This window comes from Anopheles marshallii, chromosome 3, assembly GCF_943734725.1.
Source record: "Anopheles marshallii chromosome 3, idAnoMarsDA_429_01, whole genome shotgun sequence".
In the NCBI taxonomy this organism is placed as follows: domain Eukaryota; kingdom Metazoa; phylum Arthropoda; class Insecta; order Diptera; family Culicidae; genus Anopheles; species Anopheles marshallii.
In genome coordinates, this window is record NC_071327.1 from 23,400,176 (window position 1) to 23,424,826 (window position 24,651).

The 24,651-nt window shown below is 43.0% G+C and overlaps 1 protein-coding gene across 1 annotated transcript in view; it reads left to right on the forward strand.

Moving 5' to 3' along the window:
• Positions 1 to 13,651: 13,651 nt before the first annotated feature.
• LOC128715437 (uncharacterized) overlaps positions 13,652 to 24,651 on the forward strand; it is a 35,208-nt gene continuing 24,208 nt past the window's right edge. The window contains exons 1-4 of the mRNA XM_053810336.1: positions 13,652 to 14,692; positions 17,223 to 17,372; positions 18,571 to 18,810; positions 23,263 to 24,313. Of these exons, the coding sequence (XP_053666311.1) occupies positions 13,652 to 14,692; positions 17,223 to 17,372; positions 18,571 to 18,810; positions 23,263 to 24,313 (2,482 nt within the window). The remainder of the gene's footprint in view (positions 14,693 to 17,222; positions 17,373 to 18,570; positions 18,811 to 23,262; positions 24,314 to 24,651) is intronic.

The window sequence follows — 24,651 nt, forward strand, 5'->3', positions numbered from 1 at the left end:
TATTCATGGTTTTACACTCAACCTGTCACGGCGATATCCTAATCCGACTCATCCATCTGCTGTCCCAATCACCTTCAAACAGAAAGCAAAGTGTACAACTAATCCTCACGGGAATGTTACATGTACAGGCGGCCAGAATGATCGAAAGAACGATGCCTAAACTTTTCAATTCGACCTTCATCATCAACCCGGTCGACGCCTTCAACGTACCCGAAGCATTGGATGTGTTGCATTAACAAATTAATTTCTTCTCTCTGCCTACCTTCAGCTTACTTTTCTCGGCGAAGTGTTCCAATTTTCACCCAAGATGTGTTGTAGTAACAGCGCGTGTCTCGCTTTCCGGTCGCCCTTTTGAAAGAGGAAGATAAACTTTGGGAGAACTGTAATTTTTAAACTCCCAACAACTCTCATGACCACTTCCCCTTTTTCTGCCAGGCCCCACGTTTCATGTTGACAAACACGACGCCTACACATTGTTCTTGCGCTGTTCTTTTTGTTTGCCGAACTTTGTTACGTAAAATGCCTCAACCGAGACCGCGTTTGCCCTACTTTCAACCCAGGTACGGGCGATGGGACTAATCATTGTAAGCGGAGCTGTTTGATGGTTTCCTTCTATTTCCATTCATGCTTATGGTGGCCCGTCTTTAAAGTCTTAAAAAAGAACCATCATTCTGTCATTACACGGAAGCCTTCGTACGTTACACGTCTTGTAAGGTGATCCTTGGAATATCATGAATGGAGTTTTATGTTCCGTCAGCTTCAATGTTTTCGTCGTTTGCTTTCTGCGAAACAAGCATTAAGCATCTCCTTCTCTTGCTCCAACAATAAGTAATCTGCCTTGAATAAACCATGAAGACATCGTGAAAAACACCAACAAGGAGACTAATTCAATACTCCCACTCGATGTGTCGTTTTATGGTCTTTGAGCACCTAAACAAGCAAAACGCTTTGATCCACACGAATAAAAAAGCAGTTTCGGTGGTACAATTCAATTTAATGTTACAGGATTGCTTTTGGTTACTTATTACGGTGTACTCCTGCCAAAACAATAGTTCCAGCTTCTACTCCATTGTGTTCGGTGGAATATGTCCGAAACAGCGAAGACATCTGTTTTTCTTTACTCCAACTTAATAAAATCACGGCTCTAAATTGGATTTCAATCGTCACTCTACTCAGCCACCGACACCCTCACAAAAGCTTTCGTTGGCAATGGCTTGTTTCTTCTCGGAGTCCTTTCCCTCGATTGCTTGAGTTCTATTCAACTGATCGTGGTCCTTCTACGGCTTTTCTCTTAGCTCTCAACTTCACACATTTAAAGCTTCTCTTCACGCTCTTCCATTCTTTATTTGCCTATCCATCTTCATAAGTGTAAACAGGCGACTTCGACCGAGTGACCCATACGTCCTCCACCATCATCACCAACGAACCAGTCACGTACTTTAAATTGTGAACAAATATCTTCAACTTTATTACATTCCCAGTTGTCCTGGCACTGGCCTTTGTCTCGTCTCAATTGCTCAATCTCACACTTAAACCCGCAACGGTGTCGCACACACTCTGCCCGCAACTTGGGCTCACATTTCATTTCACCGTTGGGTGAGCGGGTTTATTGAAATTTTTCCATTTGCATCGACAGAAGGCAACGGCCAACCACGGAGGGGGGCCACATCCAACGTGGATCAATACGTGTGTTCCCTAAAGGGTTTGCCTCCAGTGGGCAGCTGCGTCCAAACGTTTCGGTGACACATATGTGTGCTTTGCGCTTGGAAGAGCTTGCAAGAACTGTAGATGAAATGAAATCCGCCCGACGAGATGAATGCAAAAGAGGTGAGCATAAAAAAGAGAAACCAAAGCCGACGTCACAGTCGACGATAACAACAAATCCCAACCCATCACATCACATTCGGTGCGGTGGAACATTAAAATGAAATGACTTCTGGAAATAACAAGCAGAAACAGAATGGTGGAAGAGTAAAAAAATGGTAAACACGAAAGAAAGATATGTCATGGTCACAGAGCGCAGAGGTTGCCGCATCAAGCTTAAAGCGGAACCATTCTAGATAGGTACACACCATGGTACTGTTCTTGATGTTAAGAGAAGCGAGAGAAAAAGCAAACACAATGCATGCTGTGGGAAAAAGACCAAGGAATGCGATACAATCAACAAGAGGAATCGTGAAGCACGACTTTGGGAGCAAAATCAAATGAATGTCGCAAGACGAGATCATTTGAAGGCGCAAGGACGAACGTGATGGCTGCGAAAACGACGAAACTGTACCTCGAAGCCTTCTTCACCTCTTGCTTCCCGGTGAAACGTGAAGACATATCGAGACAACGACAACTGAGTCAACTTTATGCTGACGAAATATAAATCACCAGACTTCTTCAGATGTCATTCCTTGTCGTAGATGTAGTTCATCAACTGAGCTTTAAGGCAAATACCTTGTGCAGTACGGTATTATTTTGTGAAGCTTGATACGAATTGAAAGAGTTGCAAAAACACATCGAATCCATTTTTGGATTTGACTCGAGGTTGTAAAAAGTCTGCGCTCAATATTATAAACAATTTTGCATGCTACCTTTTTTGTTGGAATACACCACTGATTAAGAAATCCACGTTATTTGATGACATGTTATGGCTATAATGAGCTTAATCTTATCTAAATTGACATCTGAATGAATTCTGATCAAAAGTTTATATCTTTGCAACCGGTCTTCAGGTTCGGAACATGAAGATGTGGTTGATACGAATAATCTAACAACATAACAAAACCAAAAACTCTCTGATAAGACCTCAACATTATTGTTAGTCATTATTGAGCACACACACACACCGAGAGAGGATGTGTTTGTTTGTCACAATATGACTGTACGGAGAACTTTAGTGTGATTCGATAAATACTTGCAAGCAACCCTTCGGTATAAACCGCAGGTCACTAGGTTTCTTCGACAAACATGGCTCTTCGTCCGAATGCGAAGACAATTTTCCATGATGACTTTCGAAGAAACGGCCCAATACCCAAAATTCCCATGCATGATTGTTGAACCTTCCCAAAATTTACCCTTGTTCCACACGTGTGCCCGCCTCCCACATGTGCTGTACGAAAGAATCCTTTTTTGTCCTGCTCTTTAATACCCAGTAGATTCGTTTGCATAACGAGCAAACCTCTAGCCGTTGGGTTTTAATTGAATTTAAATCCAAGAAACTGGAACACGCACACGAGTAAGATCGACTTGCGTTTCACTGTGGTCGGGAAATTTTCGGTGATAAGTTTTAGAACAAACACAATCCTTTCGCATGTGAATGCACACAGCCATACAGCACACATTTTGTGATGGAAACTTTTTACGCACATGCTTCACTTCACAAGAAGTGTGCCCGTAAGTGAAAAGTGAACATGAAAGGGCTTTGGAAAATGTGTATCAGGCCGTTTTGGGACTAGAAGCAAGTCTCCTGAGAAAAACCAACCCGTCGGCAGGAGGAGTTGTGGCCTAAAAAGGTTAATTTAATTTCGTTCTACGTTTTTCTAGATCGCTTGTTCTTTCGTCCTCTCCTGGTCCAATCCTGCCGCCTTTGGGGAGCTTTTACGGGGCCTGGGTTTTCTATTCCTGCTTCACATTCATTCATGTCCGAGATTCATGGTAGTCTCGAAGGAGATGTTCTCTAATTTATTTCGTCTCATAAACGAGTTTCTGTGCCAAACTGACCATTCGGGCGAATAGATTCAATCTTTGCCTTTAACGTACGTGCCAATTGGACAAGGGAAACCATTGTTGGGGAACAGAAAAACGCACGATGAAGCCGAACAAATCTGTGCAAACAATTGCTTCCTTGAAGGTGGAGGTCGGAGGAGACTGATTTCGGATCATAAAAAGTCGATCCGTGTAGATTTGAATGTTTTAAATGCTAATCAATGAGTAACTTCTTAGCGATGGTACATGATTGAGGCGGTTCGTTACGCAAATCCCTAAGCCACAAGATCACCAGCTGAGACTGTTTGGAGCGATTTAAAGTATCTCTGTTTCTTCTGCCCTTGCTACCTTCCACTACGCGTCGCCAATTTCCATTTCCATCCCGATGGGTATCAGTCCTATCTATCAAATGGCATCACGAGTTTCCTTTGAACCACATACAGACATCCCATCACATCACGTCGGGGTTGACAGTTTGACAGCGAGATGCTAAAAAGGATACCCAAGCAAACAGCAGCATATTTCCTTTTTTTGCCGACGGCCTTTTATTTTCCTCCCTCGTAGTGAGTGTAAAAAGATGATGAAAAATCACAACACGTGTTCCTTTTCTTACTTCTATTGCCTTTGATTCACGCTGAAATGGTTAATCGGATCAAAGAAATGCTCGTCTTCGAACAGTGCCATACATTCTGCATTTGTTGACAGATGATCTTTTGATTTGAAATTGGTATGTATTTTTCTGCATGAAAGGGAGCTAAAAAAGTTGTAGTTTAGAGACACTACACTACTCAATTATTAACCAGCACAGGTTTATTTAAATGAACTAACTCTTTAATTGGGTTCATTAAGAAATTTTCAATTGCAAATAGTCTGTCCATGTTGAATGATTCCGCATAAACAGGCATCAATTATCCTCACAATCATTCAGCAAACAAACAAATTGGACACAATACTTTCAATGAATCAGAGATACACTTCACTGCAACTAATTCGCTGGAATACTCCCACCAACACCTACCAACATGATTTTAAGGACAAATTGTCAATCCTCTAACCAACAACGACGAACGACGTTCAATTCCCTGGCCGGAAGTTCCCGAGCTCTCATATCCTTATCGCAACACCCTCGAGGGACATCTTTACATCCATGTTTAGGGCTATAAATTCGCAACCACCAGTATCTGGTGACAACAGTTTCTCCTCGAACGGTTCTGTTTCGATCATTTATCGTACAAACAGACATCGGTCTGTGATGAGATTGGTGGAGTTTTATGCCATTTCCACAGCAAAACACTCCAAGTAGGCTTCGAGGGTTAGCTAATAGGAGAACGACATAAAGAGCGTCAGTACGTAACGTTGGGTGATGTAAAAAAGAACACATCCAACATCTATCCCAGATGACGATTAGAAACGACGAGTCACTTTGACCACTCTCAACCATCTACGAGCCGAAGATCGGAATGGCAAGATATATGGTCAAAAATTCATTATTGATGCCGTTTGACCGTTTCGCTCCTAAAGTTTTGGCACTTTTCTGTGTGTAGTTGGTTCTCCTACTACCAGCCAACAAACGATGAATGACCATTTTTGGTAGCACGTGTAGAAAAGACTCTCCGGCAACAAACCCATCCCCGGATATCCGCTTCCTCCAGGGAAATTCGATCGAATTGGAATAAGGGATGGAAAATCAACGGCAAGCAAACAAGGAAAGTTTCGACCGAAAGCCAAACAACAACAATACGACCCATGGTCGACACTTTGGTGTGAGGCAGCAGTACAACAACTGCTGGACAGCAGGATGGAGGTATTTTCCTTGGCTGCTGGCAAAACTCCCATACACATGAAGCATACTTTGCATGTTATAGGGAGTGTGATTCACTTTTTGACATCATGTGAACGTTTCATCGATCACATTCATATTGAATACATACGCTAGTATGGATAAGCTGCACATGAACTTCTATAAATTGTGATTTCTCCACATGTACAAGCATGAAGCATGTAAAAGTATTAACATAAAAATCATGAACATTGTCATCTATCTGGTTGAATTCGTTCTGCAGTATTTAAGACGATGGTCCATATTCCTCAAGGTAATGCTACTTGTATTGAAACGGTGTCCATGAAAAATAAAATCAGCATAGACTTATGAACTACAGATTCTACTTTGAAGTTCATTCTCGCATCTGTTTCTAAAAGAACACAGTGTTTAACACTAAGTTTACCAAGCGTTTCTAACGTTTTCCTTTGAAAATATTTTTTTACAACATTTATTTAATTTATAATAGAAGAGAAATGTAAATGACATGCTATGGTAAAATTGTAAGCCATTGGACATACATAGCATGTTGGGTAATTAGTTTAAAATAAAGAAAATATACCAGTCAAAATGGCTGATCCAGACAGCCCATTAAATAAATAACTTCCAAAATTTTATGTTTACAATTACGCATGTAATGCAATACATAGTTCATATTCTAGTGCTGTCAATTTTAGCTTATTCTGGCGCTGTAGATCAAGAAGGTTTAAGCTGAAGGACAATTAATACATCATAACGATAAATTCACTTTTGGAAAAATATACTTCAAACGTGTACTTTACTGCTCGGGTACCCTCCCTGTTAATGAGAACGTTTTCATTTGAATTCATTATGAATACTCAATTATCAAGACCAAAAGGCTAACACCAGCTTCATCATGCCCACACATCATAGCAAATAAAGTTCACCACCATGCCAGCGTTGTTCATTTTTATTCTCCGCTGCCACAGTGTGCCAGCATAAATGCGCCATAATTGACCTCAAATAAACGGTCCCATAAATAGCCATTTTGCAGGCACATTAACCGCAGATTTCATTTGGCTCGTTTGTTTCATCTTGGAGCGCTCTGTCAACCTTACAATTACCATAATTCAACATTCCGGTGTATTTAACTTCGAAACGTGTCATTAATCAAGCTACCGATGGGCAAAAGGCTTCAATCACCACGATGTCAATACTACCAATTTGATGCATTATTCATGTTCGACCCAGTTCGGTGGCTCGCTCGGTGGCTGTAAAATGGTCATTATTTTATTAACCGCCAGCGTCGTCTCCATTGAGTGAGAGGGGTTTAGTTTAAGGAAGACATTGCGGGATAGAATTCAAACCGTAAGAGTTGTTTGAATAAAGTTAATGCTTATCAACAGTTGCTATAAGTCTTTCCAATAAATTCTTCATGTTCAAACTATTTCTTTGAAAGCAATTATATGGAAATATAACTCACTTTTTAACTGGAAAAAGCTCCTTGAAAATGAATATCTCCGTCTATCGTTGGGCTCTAATTCCCAGCTGCAATTCCTTCCCTCATTGAACAAATTCAATTTGCCCCTCTGCGAAACTTATTCAGTGCAACAAAGCATAATAAAATAATCCATTAAACAGCTTGTCTCCTTGTTTCGCCTTCCGTGCCCTAGCTCGGCAGCAAACATCTTGTGCTGGTTCGGTTCAACGATTAAATGGCACCTAGCAATATGCGCCCGGGTTTATAAATGCTTGTGCATGCATCCCTAGATCCTGCCTCGTCACATCTAGGCCACGCCCGTCCCAAGAAAAGAGCGCAAGAAGAACGTTCAGACGGCGTACGGAAAAGAGCAATTGGCTCGTTCAAGCGACTCCAATCAACGATTATAAATGCATTTTTAAAATGCATCGTACCGAGCACCGTCCAAGCGTGAAATGGCAATCGAAACTAGATTTAAAGCATATGCCCGTAGCGATAAAGTGGCGTACAATGTTGGTTGAATATTATTTCAATTTATTTTTCTATGGTTAGCCCTTGGAGAGAAGTTGTAGAAATGAAATATGCAATAAACCACTTTAACAACATGAAAAATTTAAACAAATATTTATACTTGTTTAAAATAAACTTTAATACATGTATTGCATTTTCATACATGTTTAGTAAAATGTTATTATAGTTTTAAAATTTGAAAACATCTGTTGTAAGCTCGAGTGACTAGGAAATCAACTACAAAGCGTTCAACTTCATTCAGTGCTGCATTTCGCACTGATATAATCTCGAGCAAAAACAACTAAATTCATGGGGACAGGGAAGAGAGTATCAAAACACAGCATGGAAATATTGTTATGTTCTAGTTCTGCACATAACGTTTACGATACGAGAACTCATGAGCTACATTTCGAGCTATTTGGCCAACTTTGAGATCTGGAACAGGATAGGTAAATTTTTTTTTTGACGAAAACAACATAGCCAATGGCACATACGCTTGTTAGAGAAAATGTCGTTCGGTGTATGAGACACTGTTATCGGATATTTGAGGGGCCGATGTTGCTATGTCTGTGGTTTATGTTACGGTTATTGGATTAGTTGTTTGTGAGGGCATCGCTCCCAGGCTTGTGGAACCGTCGTGCCAAGTGTTTCGGGAAATGTTTGCAGCCGGTCTGCGCTGCGTTGAGCTATGCTTGATGAATAAATCATAAATCAATTTACGCTCCCAGTCACACCACATGGTGGGGATTCCGACGCCTAGGTCTAATGGCCGCCAATACCCCATTATCGATGCATCTAACACAAGCACACACGGTTGCTGTTTTTCTGCCCTTCTTTCGGCATCGGCCATTTTATCGATCGACGCTCTTATTTGGTTGCTCTATCATAGACACCAGATTCTATAGCCTCCGTAGTCGGTCTTTGATGCGAGTTTGGCAGCTGTCAGAACTGGTCAGGATAGCAATTTGATTAATTAACCTACATTCAATTTATTGTCACTTTTAGGCGACCCAGCCGACCTCGTAATCACGCTGAAAGAGATGCGCCCCGCGAGACCTTTGGCCGTTCAATTTTTGGCTTCAACAATCACGTACATCAAACATGGGCGAAAAAAAATCATACCGCTTTTAGATATCACTCAACGGTTCCGAAACCATCAAACGAGGCTTAAAAGGTTTCGACTCCTCTCGTTCCAGCATCCATCCGATGGTGCAGTGCGGGACACTCATTTGCGTAACTAATTGATGCGAAAGAATATTTATTCACTTTTCACATTTTTACTCTACGTATGAGCCTTGTTTACGTGAAGCTTTCAACCAGGACACATTCTGCCTAACGAACTCAATGAGTCTAAACGAACTCATCCGTTGTTGTCTGGCTGAACTTTTTGCAGCCTTTTTGTAAGACCCGTTTGCTTTAAAGGAGCTCTAAACGATCCGAAACCTTCATTTGCATAGAAGCGAATCACCCAAAGGTCGAAAGGAGATCCGTTAATATTGGACTGTAGCCCTACAAGGAACCTCCAATATTAACGAGTAAGGTGCGGATCTCCTTTTTGTCTGGATTCTGGATCCGATCGAGATAAGCTGGTGATGATGAGGCAGTTGCTAATCCTTCGTGAAGCTTAATTACGGACATACATAAAAAGAAAAGTAAAAAAAAGGTTAAAGCTCTTGTCGATAATCTATCGATTGAAAGCAAGAGAAGCGAAAGGTAGTCAATGTTTAAACTTTACTCAATTTTATGAAATAAGTTAGAAAACAGTACGTCTACGAACAAAACATTGGAAGGACGTTTTGTTAACACATTTGACTTTTTTTTATCCCTGCAATAAACACGTCTTTACACATATTTTAAATGCTCACATTCAATCACACACCATTAAGAAAACCTCTTGACCATTTAACGAAACGGTTCTTTTTCGTTGCCAAAAAAGATTAATCTCCTTCGATACGCCTGTGATTAGAGGGCGAAGCACGCCAGGTAGCATGCAGTCTTTATCGCCACATATATTCATATCCGCGACCAAATACATTGCCACGACGCCCACGGGCGAAAGCGATTTGTTTCCCGCGTTCGAAAGGAATTCCGTGTTTCATCCCATTTGATCCTTTTACGGCAACATGGTACAAAACCCCCCTGCCAGTCACGCACCGAGCAATTCACTGTACGATGAATAAATTCGCTAAACTTTCCCCGGGAAGTCAAATACTGCTCCATTCGAGGCACGTCCGCAATACTTAACATGCCCCTGCCGAATAATGGAGGCAAAACGCTATTGATTTAGGTCCGCTTTACCGGAATTCGTGATTGCGTGGCTTATGTAAGTCGGAAGCTGTTGTTATTGTGGGCTCTGGTTGTATGGAAATGACGGGGCCGGGATTGAACGTGAAAATTGCATCGAAAGCTTAGGTATCCTGAGGAAATCCTGATGGATAAATCAAATTATCGATCATGATAGCGAATATCGAGCTCGGAAAGGGTTTGTCGGCTGGAACAATCAGCTGGAATCCTATTCATGAAATTGTTGGTAGTTAAATTGGATCTAAATTGTTAACTCGAACGTTGTCATAGCTTGATTTGAGCGTTTACTTTTAGAAAGAGCATCCTGGAGCCACAGAGTATTCCAATTAATAGAAACATGATTAAAACTCTATTCTCCTATTATGTAGCATGACATTCAAGGCACACAAAACAAGTTCCCTTAATTATTCGACCACATTTAATAACAATACACCAGTTCCATCCGTACTTCGCCTTATGGAATCCAGCTAATCATGAGCAACCAGGCGTCTCCATTGCTATCTGCCAACCAAGCACAGCAGAACCCTCCCAAATAAGGGACGACGCCATCACCTTTCGTTTCTCTGGTCGGGCTAATGAACTCACTGAATGATAACATTTATTGGTAAAATTATACTTCTCCATTAATTGGTGAAACTCACACCAGTTCACCGGGACGCATGAGTGACTTTACCGCTCATTGTTGCCTGTTGTTGGATCGCTATCACGCTACAAAACCAGCGTTAATCACATGGTCACTGATGAGAGCGTATGTAGGCAAACCGCTGGAAGGAAAAATGGGACACAAAAATACCACTCGAACGGGATCAACAAGGACTAAAACGGCGATGGCGATGAACGAAGGGACGAAACCTGCTCACAGCACAACATCATCGGAACGAGCTTTAAGCACCGCACCATGACTACCACTATTAGCTTGAAGCGGATCTCAAGTGTGCTCGTTAGCCCGTGTTGCCCATCAGCCGTACGCTTAGCAGCCTTTACCGTTGGCGATGATCCTTCGCACCCTCAGCTAGGCAACTAAGGCACGAGCTACAGCAGCCGACCGGCTCAACCTAAGCACCAGCTACATAAATACATTATCGTGGTTTCCTCACCTAGCATTTCTTCTCTTTTCGCTGATTTCATCTGTTCCTTTGTATGTTCCCTGGCACTGACGGACGATATTTGTTCGCTTGATTCGGTAACAGTCTTAATAGGATAAATCATTCCAACGAATTTGGTCCAAATGTTTGGAATCATGATTAAACGAACAACGAGCACCGTTGAGCGGGCATGAAGTGGAAGATTGGTTTGAGAGACTGAAACATACGCATTGAGCCTCCAAGTTTCTTCTGCACCATCGTTCGTCTTTGCTAGGTGGGTTTTTGAAGGTTAATGTTTATCTTGCTAATTTAGCTAATCAATGACCTGTTAAACTATTTGCGTGTCCGATTAGAGACTTTTGAAAAGTGTACCAATCGTAGCACTATGGGGTTCTTCTGTTTACAATTCTATCAGCAGGAGATTTCCGATCGGATTGATAATGCACTTTTTTTACACTGAATTAATGAAATCATTAAAATGTTTGGACTTGCATTGAAAAAAAAAAACGAAACATCATTAGCAACATAAATAAATCACAATCACTATACATATCAATTACATGTCACGGCATCGAAACGGACCCCATTAGTTATGGGGACTTTTGATGAGCCGAAACGAAACCGATTTATGACCATCAAGCACGAAACCAATTACAGCAAATATGATTGGGATATATTTCTTTCTCATTCCCGCGCTCTCTTCTCCCATAGACAGGAAATCAGAAAGCCTCATTTAACAACAACGTATATGCTATTTTACAATTAACCACCGGGAACGAGTTCAATCTACCTATGAAAACAAGCCTTTACCACCTGGCGTCAACCGCCAACACACACAACCACTCCGATATCATGTATACGATGGTTTTACAAGCTTAATGAACACAAGTTATCGGGAGAAATGAGTGGTAGAAAAATAATACTATTGGTGTAATAATTGTCAACAGAGGACATTATTATGCAAACGCAGAAACAGCATCATATTTCGATTTAATAAATGAGTTTCGTATGATTGTTTAAACAATTCAACCAACCGTGATCAATAATTTCCTGAAAATACCTCATTTCATGATGTGCCATACGCTTCATAAATCAATTAAATTATCCTATAGTATTCTTTAATACGTTCTGTATTGGATGAAATAACTGACAAGAACAGTCCAATAACTGTCGAAATAGCGCTTTGCATAGTTGTCAGCGTTCGTTGTATCAATTTCATGACGCGATATATTTTTCCTGCAATATTGCTTGATTTATCGATGAATGTTGGCATAATCCAATGTATTGTTTCGTGGGCAAACATATTCCCAAGTCCTAAGTAAATATATTAACACGCTTTGTGCTGAGCAAACCATTCCAAACCCCACGTCCAGCCCAAACCGGTCATCAATATTCAGACAAACACCATCAGCCACACATCACCAACACCGATAAGATATTTGACCATTGCTTGCATAAATCTTCGACAAGTTTCTTTCTCCGTACATTGCAGGTTTGCCATGAATCCCGGCGACCCTGTGGGAAATCAATTGGAATGGACGAAGTACTTCCCGTTACATGTCGACATCAGCTCAAGCGAAGCCTTTACCTATGATACTGCTGACCAGCGCCGTGGCTTACAACCACTAAGCAACGAATGTTCAAACAGTAAAGCATCCCTCCAAACCTGCCCCAAGCGTCCTAGTACAAATAAGGAAAAACTTTTCTCAAGTCGATTGCACCAAAAGACTGGCAACAAAATGGGCGAAAGGAAGCAACGCACGGGACTCCCCATGGTAACAGAAATAAGGGTTGCTGGTTACCTTTGGCCGTCACTGGGAAGGATTTGCGGCAAAACAGGGATGCCAAACCATTAACCCAAAACGCCACTCGAATGATCTTTGGTTGAAAGCATAATTGAAGTAATGTTGCAGAACCATAAGAGAGGAAACTTCTGGAATAAAAGGGCGAATGAAAGGGAATTAGAGCAGAATATTCGATTGAACCAAGGGACGTTGTGGAACCGAATTTGGTATGACATGATCGTAATGGGACACAAACTCTAGCACAAACCAACAGCGAATCGTTGACCTTAGCCTGAACCTGAAGGACCACACCTTCATGAAGATTTCGTTCCTGAGAATGTAAAATATTCACAAGCCAATGCACATTGCTTAAGTCGGCCACTTTATCTGGAAAGGACTGATAGTGGTCCTCCAGTATCTCCTAGGGATGTTTTTAACCTTCGCCTTAGCAACGGTCACGCGTCGTAATCCGATGCACCTGGAAGTTAATCCGTTCGTACGTTGCTAGCTTGTTTCACATTTTCCTTCCATTTCCACGATAAACAACTGACCACCGGCAGGGGTTTCCATTGGTCTTTTGCTCCGTTTCGGTCGACCTTCGTGTTAATGTCGACCGTGAGTTTTAAATTCTACGAACATTGGCTGTGCAACGATAACATTGATGTGACTGGTTTTAGGTCACTCTTGTGGTTGCTGGCAAAAGTATGAGAAAAGAGTTGAATATGATAAAAAGTTTCTTTGACATTCTCCTATATAACCTTCATATACTTTGATTCTTCAATAGCGATGCTCTTAGTATGTTCAGTGAGTTGTACATTGTGTTCTACATCAACACCATGCGCTTGAAGTCACACGAATTATGATAGCAAGTAATCCAAGTCTACGAATGGTGCTAAGCGTAAAGCGATTGAACTGAAGTGTTGTACCAGCGAAAAGTTGGTAAACAGAAACACATACACATCACATTGATCCACGTTCCTCCCGAACACCAGCCCAACCGGCGACGCATCACAAAATGACCGACATTAATCGCACCAAACAGAGCTATCTGCACAAACACAACGGCAAGATCGATCCGCAATCAGTGCAATCCCCGTCGGTGCTGCACTCTGCGGGATCGAACGCCACCGAACACGGTCATGCGGCCAGCAAGAGCGCTGGATCCAGCTCGGGTGGTTCGTTGAAACGCAACAATAGTCATCATCAGCGATTGAAAAAATCCAACACAAGCACTCTGGACCGAGGCTCTAATGGTCCTGTGGAGTACGGCGGTAGCTTTAGTCATCATCAGCAGCAGCAGCAGCAACAACAACCGACCGAAACGACCTGTACGAGATCCGGCGCCGGTTCCGGTCTGGCCAAGAGCTGGTCGAAAACCTCCAGCAGTAGCACCTCCCAATCGACATCCCACGGCCCAGCGGAACAAACGCCACACACACTCGAACCAGGCGGCAGCGGCCGACCTCCGGGGACAAATTTAGCACCCACCGTCAAAACGGAAGCCTCGCTCAGCGACGATTTTAAACGCTTCCACACGCTCCGCAACAGCTACGGTGGCAAATCCAATTTAAATGTAAATAACACCGATCACATGATAAAATCGCAGGTCCTACTTCACCAGCAGAAGCTGCGCGAGTACTCTCGACAACTGCCCGCCCAGCCATGCCACCATGACAACGATAGCTACTCAACCTGCTCCTCGTCCCAGTCCGACTACCAGCATCCTCCGCAACAACCGCATCAGCAGCACCAGCAAAACCATCGCCACAAACATCACACTCACTATCGTGTGCTTCAGCATCAACACCATCAGCCGGCGCAAGCCCACAATGTCCTACCGACACAGTCCATCTACCCCATCTCTGCCACGGTGGCCGCCACAGCCACGTTGACGCGCGCCGGTGGTTTCGGTGGTGCCGGTGCTGGTGGAGGTTCGATATTGAAAAATGCCACCAGCAGCAACCATCAGGATCCGGTCGGGAGTCGGAACAGCCTCAAACGAGGAGCGGGCGGATTGAGCACGCTGTCACTGTGCAGCTGTGACGCGGAAACGGAGGTAAGTGAGTCATTATTACAGGAATTTCCTTCTCTTTCCGTCTGTTCGGTCCCATATTTCACATCTTCTGCTTTAGTCCATTCGTTAGCAAACGTTAGATGTTGCTGAGTTTGCATGGGTTGGGCTGGGAAGTGGCCGATCTGGTTTGTTAATCATTGACGTTCGCTTTGATAACATTTTTGAAAATAGAACAGGATTAAAGTTGGAGCTGATGCCTATGACAGAGGCTATTATTTTTCCAGCATTCCACGAATAATGCATTGAACAAATAGGAGTCTGTGATTTATGACCTTTCTGTACAATAACTCATACTGAGTTGGACAATTCTTTAATGACAAAAGCTTGGGTAGGAATTGAATGTGTTGTACACTTTCCACGTAATACTAAGACGGTCTTCGCATCGTCCCCACATTGAAACCAACTTCCATTAAGACGTTCCAACTAATCTCTTGTTTAATCTTTCACAATCCCATAAACACATCACGCTGCTCGGGATATAAAAATTAATGTGTCTCTGGACATCGAACAAAAAATCCCTGTCACAGAATCGTTTTCTAATCTTCTTAACCGTGGGAAGATTCCCTCCGACGGACACGAAGTAATTTCACAGATTCTACTATTTTTAGTCGATAATCGTTTCCGTCGGGTCGATATCATTTATATAACAGATCGACCAGCGTCTTGACACTCCGACATTGACCACCAACAAGACCACCTCCGACCGCGGGGAACAACGAAAGCCTCCCAGACATTGAATCTGACCTGATGACTTCTTTTGCCGTCAGCAGACGTCAGGGTCGAACTGTGGTGGTATGGGAGTTTGTAATTAATTTTCTTAATCACATTATCATCATACTTCCGGACAAGAAGTTCCCCAAGAAAATAAGAATGAGAAGTTAGCGCCGAGGGCGAAATATTACGTCGATAATGCCCACCCAGAAGCTGTTGCGTGAGTCACAAGGATGGAAAAGCACTAACCGTGGATGGAATGTTTGTGTTTTTTGAGCGAAATATGGAAAAAGAGGAAAAAATGAAAATGGAATTGAAGCGAACGAAGTGCGATTTCAAGTTACCGGCGCCAATGGCTGAGAAGTCTTCAAAGCCACGCGCTGTAGTGGGAGTGGAAATGGAATAAGCTAGATTAAACATTTCGTCTTATCGTCTCAGATCCAAATTGAAAATCCATCTTTCAACGTTCTGGAGGGGAGGGAGTGTCGAGTGCCGTTATTGCTTCCTCAAGGACGTCGATTAGACCGATTCTTTAGCATTCCCGTTTGGTGCTGGTGTGAAAACTGCCGAAAATAGACGCTGACCTTTAATGGTGGTTTTCGCAGGTCAAGTTGATGACACAGGAGAAGCTGTCAAAAGTGGCTTGACTGTTGTGAAATCCACTCCGAGATGTTGTCTTCCCCAGGAGAATAAACATTCCCGCATGAAAAGTTTTTCTTGGAATATAAACATTTATCAGATGCAATTACTGCTTGGGTATTTCTCTTACTGCTGTACGAAATTGTTCAAACAGTGGAGTTCATTTAATATTAAAACAATTTCTCTTACTCGAGAGTATCATGAATGAAAAATCGATTCCATGACGAGGAACGATAGTATTTTTTCACACGAATTTCACTGCGACCTTCCCAAACTGGCATATCAAATTCACCATTAATACCTTCATCAAAACAGTACAACGCGACACCAGAACTGTAATCAAACTCCATTTCGATCTTCAATTAGAGCTAAACACTTTAAAGACCAAAAGCATCAACTCAATGGCTCCATTGCTCTCAAACTCTTGAGTCTATCAGCTTTGGCTATCAACACCCTTCCATTTTGTGAAGGCAAATTCGAATGCTTACGGCCACTTGCTATCGCTTCCAAACCACACAGGATCTTCTCTCGCTGCTCAAAATCAAGCTCACAATTACACAAATTGACCAATAACCATGCCTAATGGTACCATTCACACATCAAACACATATTTGCTCCCAGTGGCCCAGGCTGTTGGTCTGAACACACTCAACAAAATAGCCGATGGTGTTTTACTCTTTCCATCTAACACTCGAATCGAACAGGATGTGTGGACGTGTGAAAGTGTCACTAATACGCTTTCCTAATCTATCATTCCATGACTGTTGCCGGCATGTTCCTCCCAATTAGCTCTCGGTTTGGTGTGTTTGTCCGCATGTCAACCCAAAGTTTGGTCAACCTTCCTGTGTACCGTGAAGCATTTGGCAAAGAATCTAACATTACTCTACACTCTTGATGGCAATGGGGTAGATGCCCTCAAGACCGAGTCCCCCATTACATTATACCAAGTTAGTTCACATTACTCTGAACGTTTTATCTGGCTGATAGGGCTATTTCCAAACCAATTTAAGGATCTTCTCCGATTTCATACGCTGCTGTCTCTTTTCCCATTTCACACGCTGCTCTTATTAGCCGCTCGCTTTTTCACAACACATTATTCTTTTCTCGCTTCTGTACGCTCATGTCGTTCTGTTTCGATTTTCACCGAATCAAATATTTACAGATAATACCGAATCCATTAAGGCCATTATATCAGTACAGCCTGGACAGGAAAAATCCACGCCAGCACACCTACACGTGCGAGCAGAATGCACAGATTCTATTGCGACTGGAAAAGGACCGTCAGAAGAAGTTTGGCTCCATGGGAAAATTGGTAAGTGTTTATGCGTTTCGTTACGTTTCATTTCGGCTGTGATTTTATTTTCATCCGATTGTACGTGTGTGTTTGGTGTGGTCGTATTGATCACCAAGAATTGTGGAATGTTATCGACATATTTTTCCTGCTTTTGACGCCTCGCTCCTTAAACGATATGCGTAAGATCTTAGAACGGGAAAAGACTTTGCGACCGCACTGCCTGGAGCAATTTGGCGAAGACTTTGAAACGGGCCGTGAAATTGCTTATATTACGCTTACGTACCTGTCGCGAACCGTTCGACGTACAACGAGATGAAAGCTCACTAGATGTTCCTCCGGGCTTTTTGATGTACTGTAACAACACGTTCCATCTCCCATAGCAACCCCAGTGTACGCAAATCGAAGTGGAAAACAGCATAACAATAGACGCTTCCCTGCTTCTTCCGATATAGGATTCCAAGAACAAAGGAGACCCCCCGTAACACATTAAAGTGACCCCCTACGGTATTAAAGTGACTAGAGAATTGCTTTGAATTCAACAGACCCGGCAGCTAAACGGCCTATTTTCAACTGTTTCGAGAGTGGAAGCAGCAATAGCATAAACGGATGGTATCAAATTTCCACAATGCGAGAAACAATTAACTTTCTTCGTGCCAGCTTTGGAACAACAAATGACGATCGCACGGGTAGGACGCTCTTCATCAACGATTTCTGAGGCATAATGACGGCAAAAGGCTTGAGAAAACTAATTTGCTAATGAAAACTCCACCAGCATGTCACGGAGCCAGTGCTACGAACTGTTGAATCCCCTCCTTTTGGAACTCTTCAACTCGACCTTTTAACTGAAACGGTTGAAGACTGCATTTTGCATCATTTTCTGGGTAGTTTCGGGTGTTCCATTAGCAGCGCCATCATCGTTGCCGCTTCGTGGCTAAAATAAACGACCTTTCGTACGCAGTATGTTCCAAGAGGAGTCGCGTGCAATGCGTATCATTTTCGACATGCTCTCATGTGGGACTTCCTACGAAAACTCCACGCCAAAGGCCACTCCAATGCTGTTGTTTAATTTCTCCTCAACTCATCAACACCACGACCACAGCTCACAGCAACGAAAATGGCTTACGGCTCCAAAATCCCCAACATTCTTACACTGTGAAAATGGTGCAAATGGTACAATTAACCCATCCGTTCCTGCTCTTATTTACTTCTCTCTTAGCATCTGACCACATCAACCGGTGACTTGAGCCTCGCGACCACGGCGATGCAACGACACTCGAGTATAACGGGTGCATCCGTGCCGACCTCGTCCGTTTCGACTCCAACTCCTACACCACCTCCGCCGCTAGCAACAACTGGACCCGGAAAAGTCACCGGAAATGCTTGCAAGGTGGCGGCCAACGTGCTTTCGTTTGACTGCCAGCATGGATCGTATCCTCGGGGTGATAATTATGCCGAGGTAAGCTTGCACGTCATCTACACACTACATCTTGTTTCGTTTGAAGTGTGTTTGGCTAAGGTTCACACAAATAGCGTAAAAAAGAATATATTTAAAGATAATATTCTTGTACTACTTTCAAGAGACTATTCTGAGTTACTTCTAGATATCCGGTTACCCACATCAACTAGCTCCGTATTGGTATTCCGAACACATCTCAACAGTTTAGGAACTTGAAGAACTATGGAAATATTCCCCATTTCCCATTCATTTGTGTAAAGGATCTCTTTTTCTACTTCCGGCAAAGGTGACAGCTGTCAAGCCCAATCGGAAAAGTAAAAACATAAACACATGACCCACACAGACATGACCTGCACAAGCTTTAACACCGAAGGGTCCTCCTACAAGTGGTTCTAGTTCTTATCCCCTAAATCTAGACTCACATGTAACCAGACATCCGACAGGGACGAACGGCATAGGAGGAGTTATTTATCTCCTGCGAAGTAAAACTAGAAAGGAAAACAAAACTTTATCGCTTCGGAAAGCAAAACAGATCTGAAAAACGAAGCACTTTCCCTTTTTTTCCTGCGATCCTCAAAACCTGAACAATATTCTCATCCACCGTGGCACTTCCCTCCCATGAGTGAATGTCGTCGATGGCTACTTCCGGTCATAAATTATTGGAAGCTTACCCAACCGACCGTTCGATTGCAATGCTCAAGCTCTATCCCGGTGAGCTCTATTCTGGCATGGACAAAATTTATTGACCATACCATTTTGCGGCCATGGTTTTCGGAGTATTATTTATGGAATGTCCTTTCTCCAATGAAGAGCGAACGTGGATAGGAAATTGCAAATTCTTGTTTTGATCCAAGTTCCGGGGGCTAAGCAGGGAAGTCAGTTACAGGCGGGGGGATTCCGAAACTAAGAAGCATTCAGTTGAGAAAACGTACACAGCAGCGCCTTGGTGCAAGATGTGAGGACTTTCGAGGTTTGCGGGATGAAGAGATGGAGAACTCCGTTTGCAAATTGGCACTCCATTTTCACGCCCCAGCTGGCCCGTAGCTGTTGCATTCCGATAGTATCGGTGAAATTGTTTCCATTCTGAAGGCTCATTCCCCAGATTCCCCGGAAGTGTATGGGACTTCTCAAACGTTTCATGGCATTTTGGGACAATCCAGATTTATTGATCAAGAAAGGTATTCATTTTTGGGGAATAAGGGTTTACCTGCCCTGTCCTGGATTTGTAGGGCTGTAATAAATTATTTATTTCCTTAGAAAACAATTTGTTTGTCGCAAAGAAATGAATATCCATCATCTGCACATAATACCTTCCGTTCATGTTTTAATCCATTCCACAAAGTTTTTTCACACTAATAAGTTTTGTTATTAAAATGCTTCAACCATCACACGACCAGTTCAATTCTCTGATGCACAAATTCCTTCGGGCTACAATGAAAGCTTTTCTCTAATTTAGCCGACACAATTCCCAGTGCAAAATATAAACTTTGTACAATCAGGTCAAACATGCGCCATAAAGGATAAATCTGACTAGACTTAGATAAGGAACATTGAAACTGGAACTAAGGTAGAAAAAGAGCTGCTGTTCGCTCTTTATGCAACGTTTTGCATTCCATTCATACCCGTTTGCATAACATCTCTCAGCCACGGTAGTCGCTTTGTCGCCGTTAATGGAATTTTTAATGTCTTTCGACGATGTGTTTTTAAAGCAATAGTTAAATGCATTTCTATCCATTTTTCCCTTTGCATATGTGTGTAGTTGTGAAATCGAAAACAAGAAGATCTTACCTTTTTTTATTGCTTTAATATTCTGAGCTAAGCTACCAGTAAAACGTTTAAAGCATAGAAACGAATAGAAGCAAGTAATATCCCTAGTTTCAAAATATGCAATCTAAACAGTTAAAGTAAAGGATCGTGAAGCATAGCGAAAAGCGCGAAGGGAATTCCGACGGAAATTTAATAAACACCGAGAACTCACCTTTTTCATTGGCTAATTTATTCGCCTAACACGTTGCCTTCTCAAATGCAACTATTTCCCAGAAGAGTATCATGACGCAGGCACTGCGATAACTATGCACACTGTGAAGAATCAAAACTGTGGAGGGAAGGACCCTAGTTCCGGATCATAAAACAATAGTTTACCTCGTGCACGATGTGCAGTTTGATTCCGGAAAACCAGGAATTGCTAACTATTTCTCGTGATCAACACCCAATTCTGAGGAATCTCCGTCCATCTGGCATGTTGAGAGCAATGTTATATGGTGTTGGTTCATGCCATTCCATCCTCAAAACTTGTGTTAGACCGATTCGCCGTTCACCCGTACCCAGTACAATATTTGTTTCATGGGCTTTTTATTGAATGCCATAAAATGCACTCCCACCAGACCAGGTCACGAAGCAGCTCAACGTGTAAATAAACATAAAACAGGGCTTTTTCTTGCACAACCAATCCGAGGAGCGGAGAAACAACACAAGCAAACAAAATTGTTACGGCATTGCAATCACAATTTGTTACCCGGTGCACACTTTCGACCAAATGTCTCGAAGTAAATAGGACGATTGATGTAAAAATGGAATTGAAGAAGGTGTAGGAAATAGAACTTCTGCACAGTTCTTCAATTTTATCGGCTGGCATTATTACGAGCAGCTGTACTAAAATGTGTTTAGCATTGACCAGATGTACTCAAAACGTGACCTTCCAGGGCGGGGCGATTGAAACCATCCGGAAAGCTTTCCCCAAGGACAAACACTGTGGTACTCAAAAAAGCTTTAAACAAGAATGGAACGAAAGGTAAATATTCCTTTCGATTTCAATTGATTTTCATACAATCGAGGATTTGTTGAAAGTAAACAAACTCCTTGTTGTTATTTAGAAGCATCCCGTTTAGGCTGATGAAAAATGTGATTATTGCATCACTTCATTAAGCTAATTGAACAATTTGTTTTAATGAGCTTGATACAGAAGCGTTGTAAATAAAGCTCCACTGTCATAAGGTTTCTCCACGTTTCTAAGCGTATTATTAACTACGAAAATGAAACTCAAAGCAAAACCAGTGGAAAGTTAATTCCAACTATAGACGTGATAAAGCAACATGCTGCAACCCTCTGGATGGTCGTAGACCAACTCAATTGATGATCTTTCACTGTCTTTTTCCTACGTTTTCTGAACCATATTTAACGCTTTTTTGGTCCGACTCTCGGTTTTTGATGCTAAATGCTCCTTTCAACCAGCGATTTTCCATTTTTCTTCATCAGCAATCCGACACAATTTTAATCTTAAAACAAGGCCAAGCCGAACCGAAAGCCGTTCTGAAACGGAAAGGAGTCAAAAAGATGCACGAAGATCTGTCGCGAATTTGAAAGCTTGTTAACTGGTACCCTCATAACAACGGAAGAATGTCAAAAAGCGAGGAAATTACAACACAGAACAACAAAAAAAAGCACCAGAGACATGAAAAATGACGGCCTGCGACGTCGGCGTGTGTTTTGTGGGATTGTGAAAATGGTGGCACAAGAGCGCAAAACGGAAAAGGGGAATCACGGGAAAGACAAAACATTACAAGAATCGGAGTGCTCCTCTTCTTCTGCAGATAGACCGAACAACACGACACGCGGCCTACTGTGGCCTCGCTGTACCATTTCATTTCCCTGCTCCGGAGGCATTTATTCTCTTCATTTCCATTATGGCCCAACGTCATAAATATCCGCTCCATCTGGCGCAGTCAGATCATTTCTCTGCTGCCATGCTGCAAAGTGCCGAGGTAAGAAAAAGCGCACAGCAGCACTACGGATCACTGCTGTTGTGCTTTTCCGGTATGCTTTGTGGTTTTCCACGACCGGGACATTACCATTAGTTGCATCTCCGGTCTTTGGGAATCGTGGTCGAACTCAAAGGCGGATGCGATACAGATGCGTTAAATGTGCCGGAGCTATCCCAGTTTGTCCCATGCACGCTCGCGAACCCAGAACGGCTGCAACGACACGCTGGGAAGCTGACGGTGGCAGGAGAGATCAACGAGAAAAATGAGTTCCCTTCACGCTCGAAGCCATTTATTATGTGATTACGGAATTGTTCTATACTTTTTTCTCGCTGAAGCAAATGCATACTCTTTTACGATGCATCCTAAATGCATTTCCGTTGTTATTTGTGGATGGATAAGAACACGGGAAATTGCCCATTCCTTCAGCACGATGATGATGCTCGAAAATATATCATCATCATCATGCTTAAAATAGTTCTTATGTGTATAATTTTCTGACCACGGCACTCTCACACGAACAATCAACACATTCAAGATTTTCTAGACTTTGTATGGAGGCAGGAATGATGTTCAAGCTAAATTCCAATCACTCTGTCCAACGTTCATTTGCGCAAACCAATATCAGTTATGCAAAGAATTTGCTGTGTTTGTCCGGCAACATCATATCATGATGCTTCCTTTTCGCTTGCAGGACGATTCGTACAGTGAAGATATGATACCGCCTCCGCCACCGCCACTGAACCGACGTCCATCCTACGGATACGGTTGTGTGGTGCAACCTGTTGCATCCGGACCGGAACCGACGCACACGGACCAGCAGTCCAACCCAGCCAACATCAGCTACGGACGTGAAGTCGACGGCCTGGTCGGAACCATGAATCAGCCGGATCTGTTCAACTTTGCCACAAACACAAACGGTCCGTTGAGTGGCACGCTAAAGTCAACACTCAAATCCACCAAATCGTCGACAAACGGTAAAACAACTTCCGGCTCATTGGGCATGCCTGTCGACGGCAAGTCGAAACTGAACGACCCGCTTCCGGTTATGATGGTGGACCTGATGAACGGTAACACGGCCGCCTCGCTTCCGAATGGAAATGATCCGGCCGGCACGAAGCCATATCCGCCTTACTACTTCGATGATAATTATCTACATCACCACTACTACTACCAGAGCGGAGAGGATCGGTACGGAGAGACCGGATCTGACGTGCCGTTGAAGGAAGCGATGGATGCGGGGCAGTTGTATCTCTACCACCAACATCATCACCATCCGGACGCGGTCGCTGCCGGCTACATCCCCAACTACGATGCACTTAACCTTCCTGCGAAGTACAACACGATCGGGCCGAACGGGGATTTGCCACTGTCGGGGCACTTCTCCGGACTGGGCGGCAAGTATCCGGCGGGTGGTGGAGTGGGCCACCATGCCAGCTCCTGCAATATCAATCAGTACTCCGGCTCGACAAAAAGCAACCTCATTGCATCGCACAACCATCACTTCTCCAACTCGATCAGCAACTTCAACTTCAATCCCTCGCAGTACTTTGGCTCAGGGCTGGAACCGGCCCCCGGAACCACCATCATTCCCAGTGGCGTGATGGGTGGCGTGATGGGGGGTGGTGATGGTTTTCCTTCCTCCTGCAGCCTTAACGGAACGCCCAATAAACAACAGCCCCACCCGTGGAAACACCGCCAATGTCCGAGTCGTGGTTCCAGCAGTACCGGGTCCGGATCGTCGAGTAAGTATGCGGCTGGTATGTCAAGGAGTGGGAAGAAGGCCGTTACAGACTTGTCCTGTGAGGTTGCATTAATATAGCTTAGAATTGCATCAACTGCAATGTTATTTCTCTCCACATTTTGCGAACAATATTCAAAGATGCCTATTGGAATTACAACTCTGGGAATTCGCTCCCAATGCATGATTATCGAAAGATTGCTTTATTAAACTATTACCAACCACGGCATGAATATTGCGGTTCCGGAGATCTCTGACTCCCATCGGAATGATTTGGAATTTGAGGTTAGACCATCATTAATAACTGGTAACCGTGGTTCCACTAACGAACGGTACGAAATC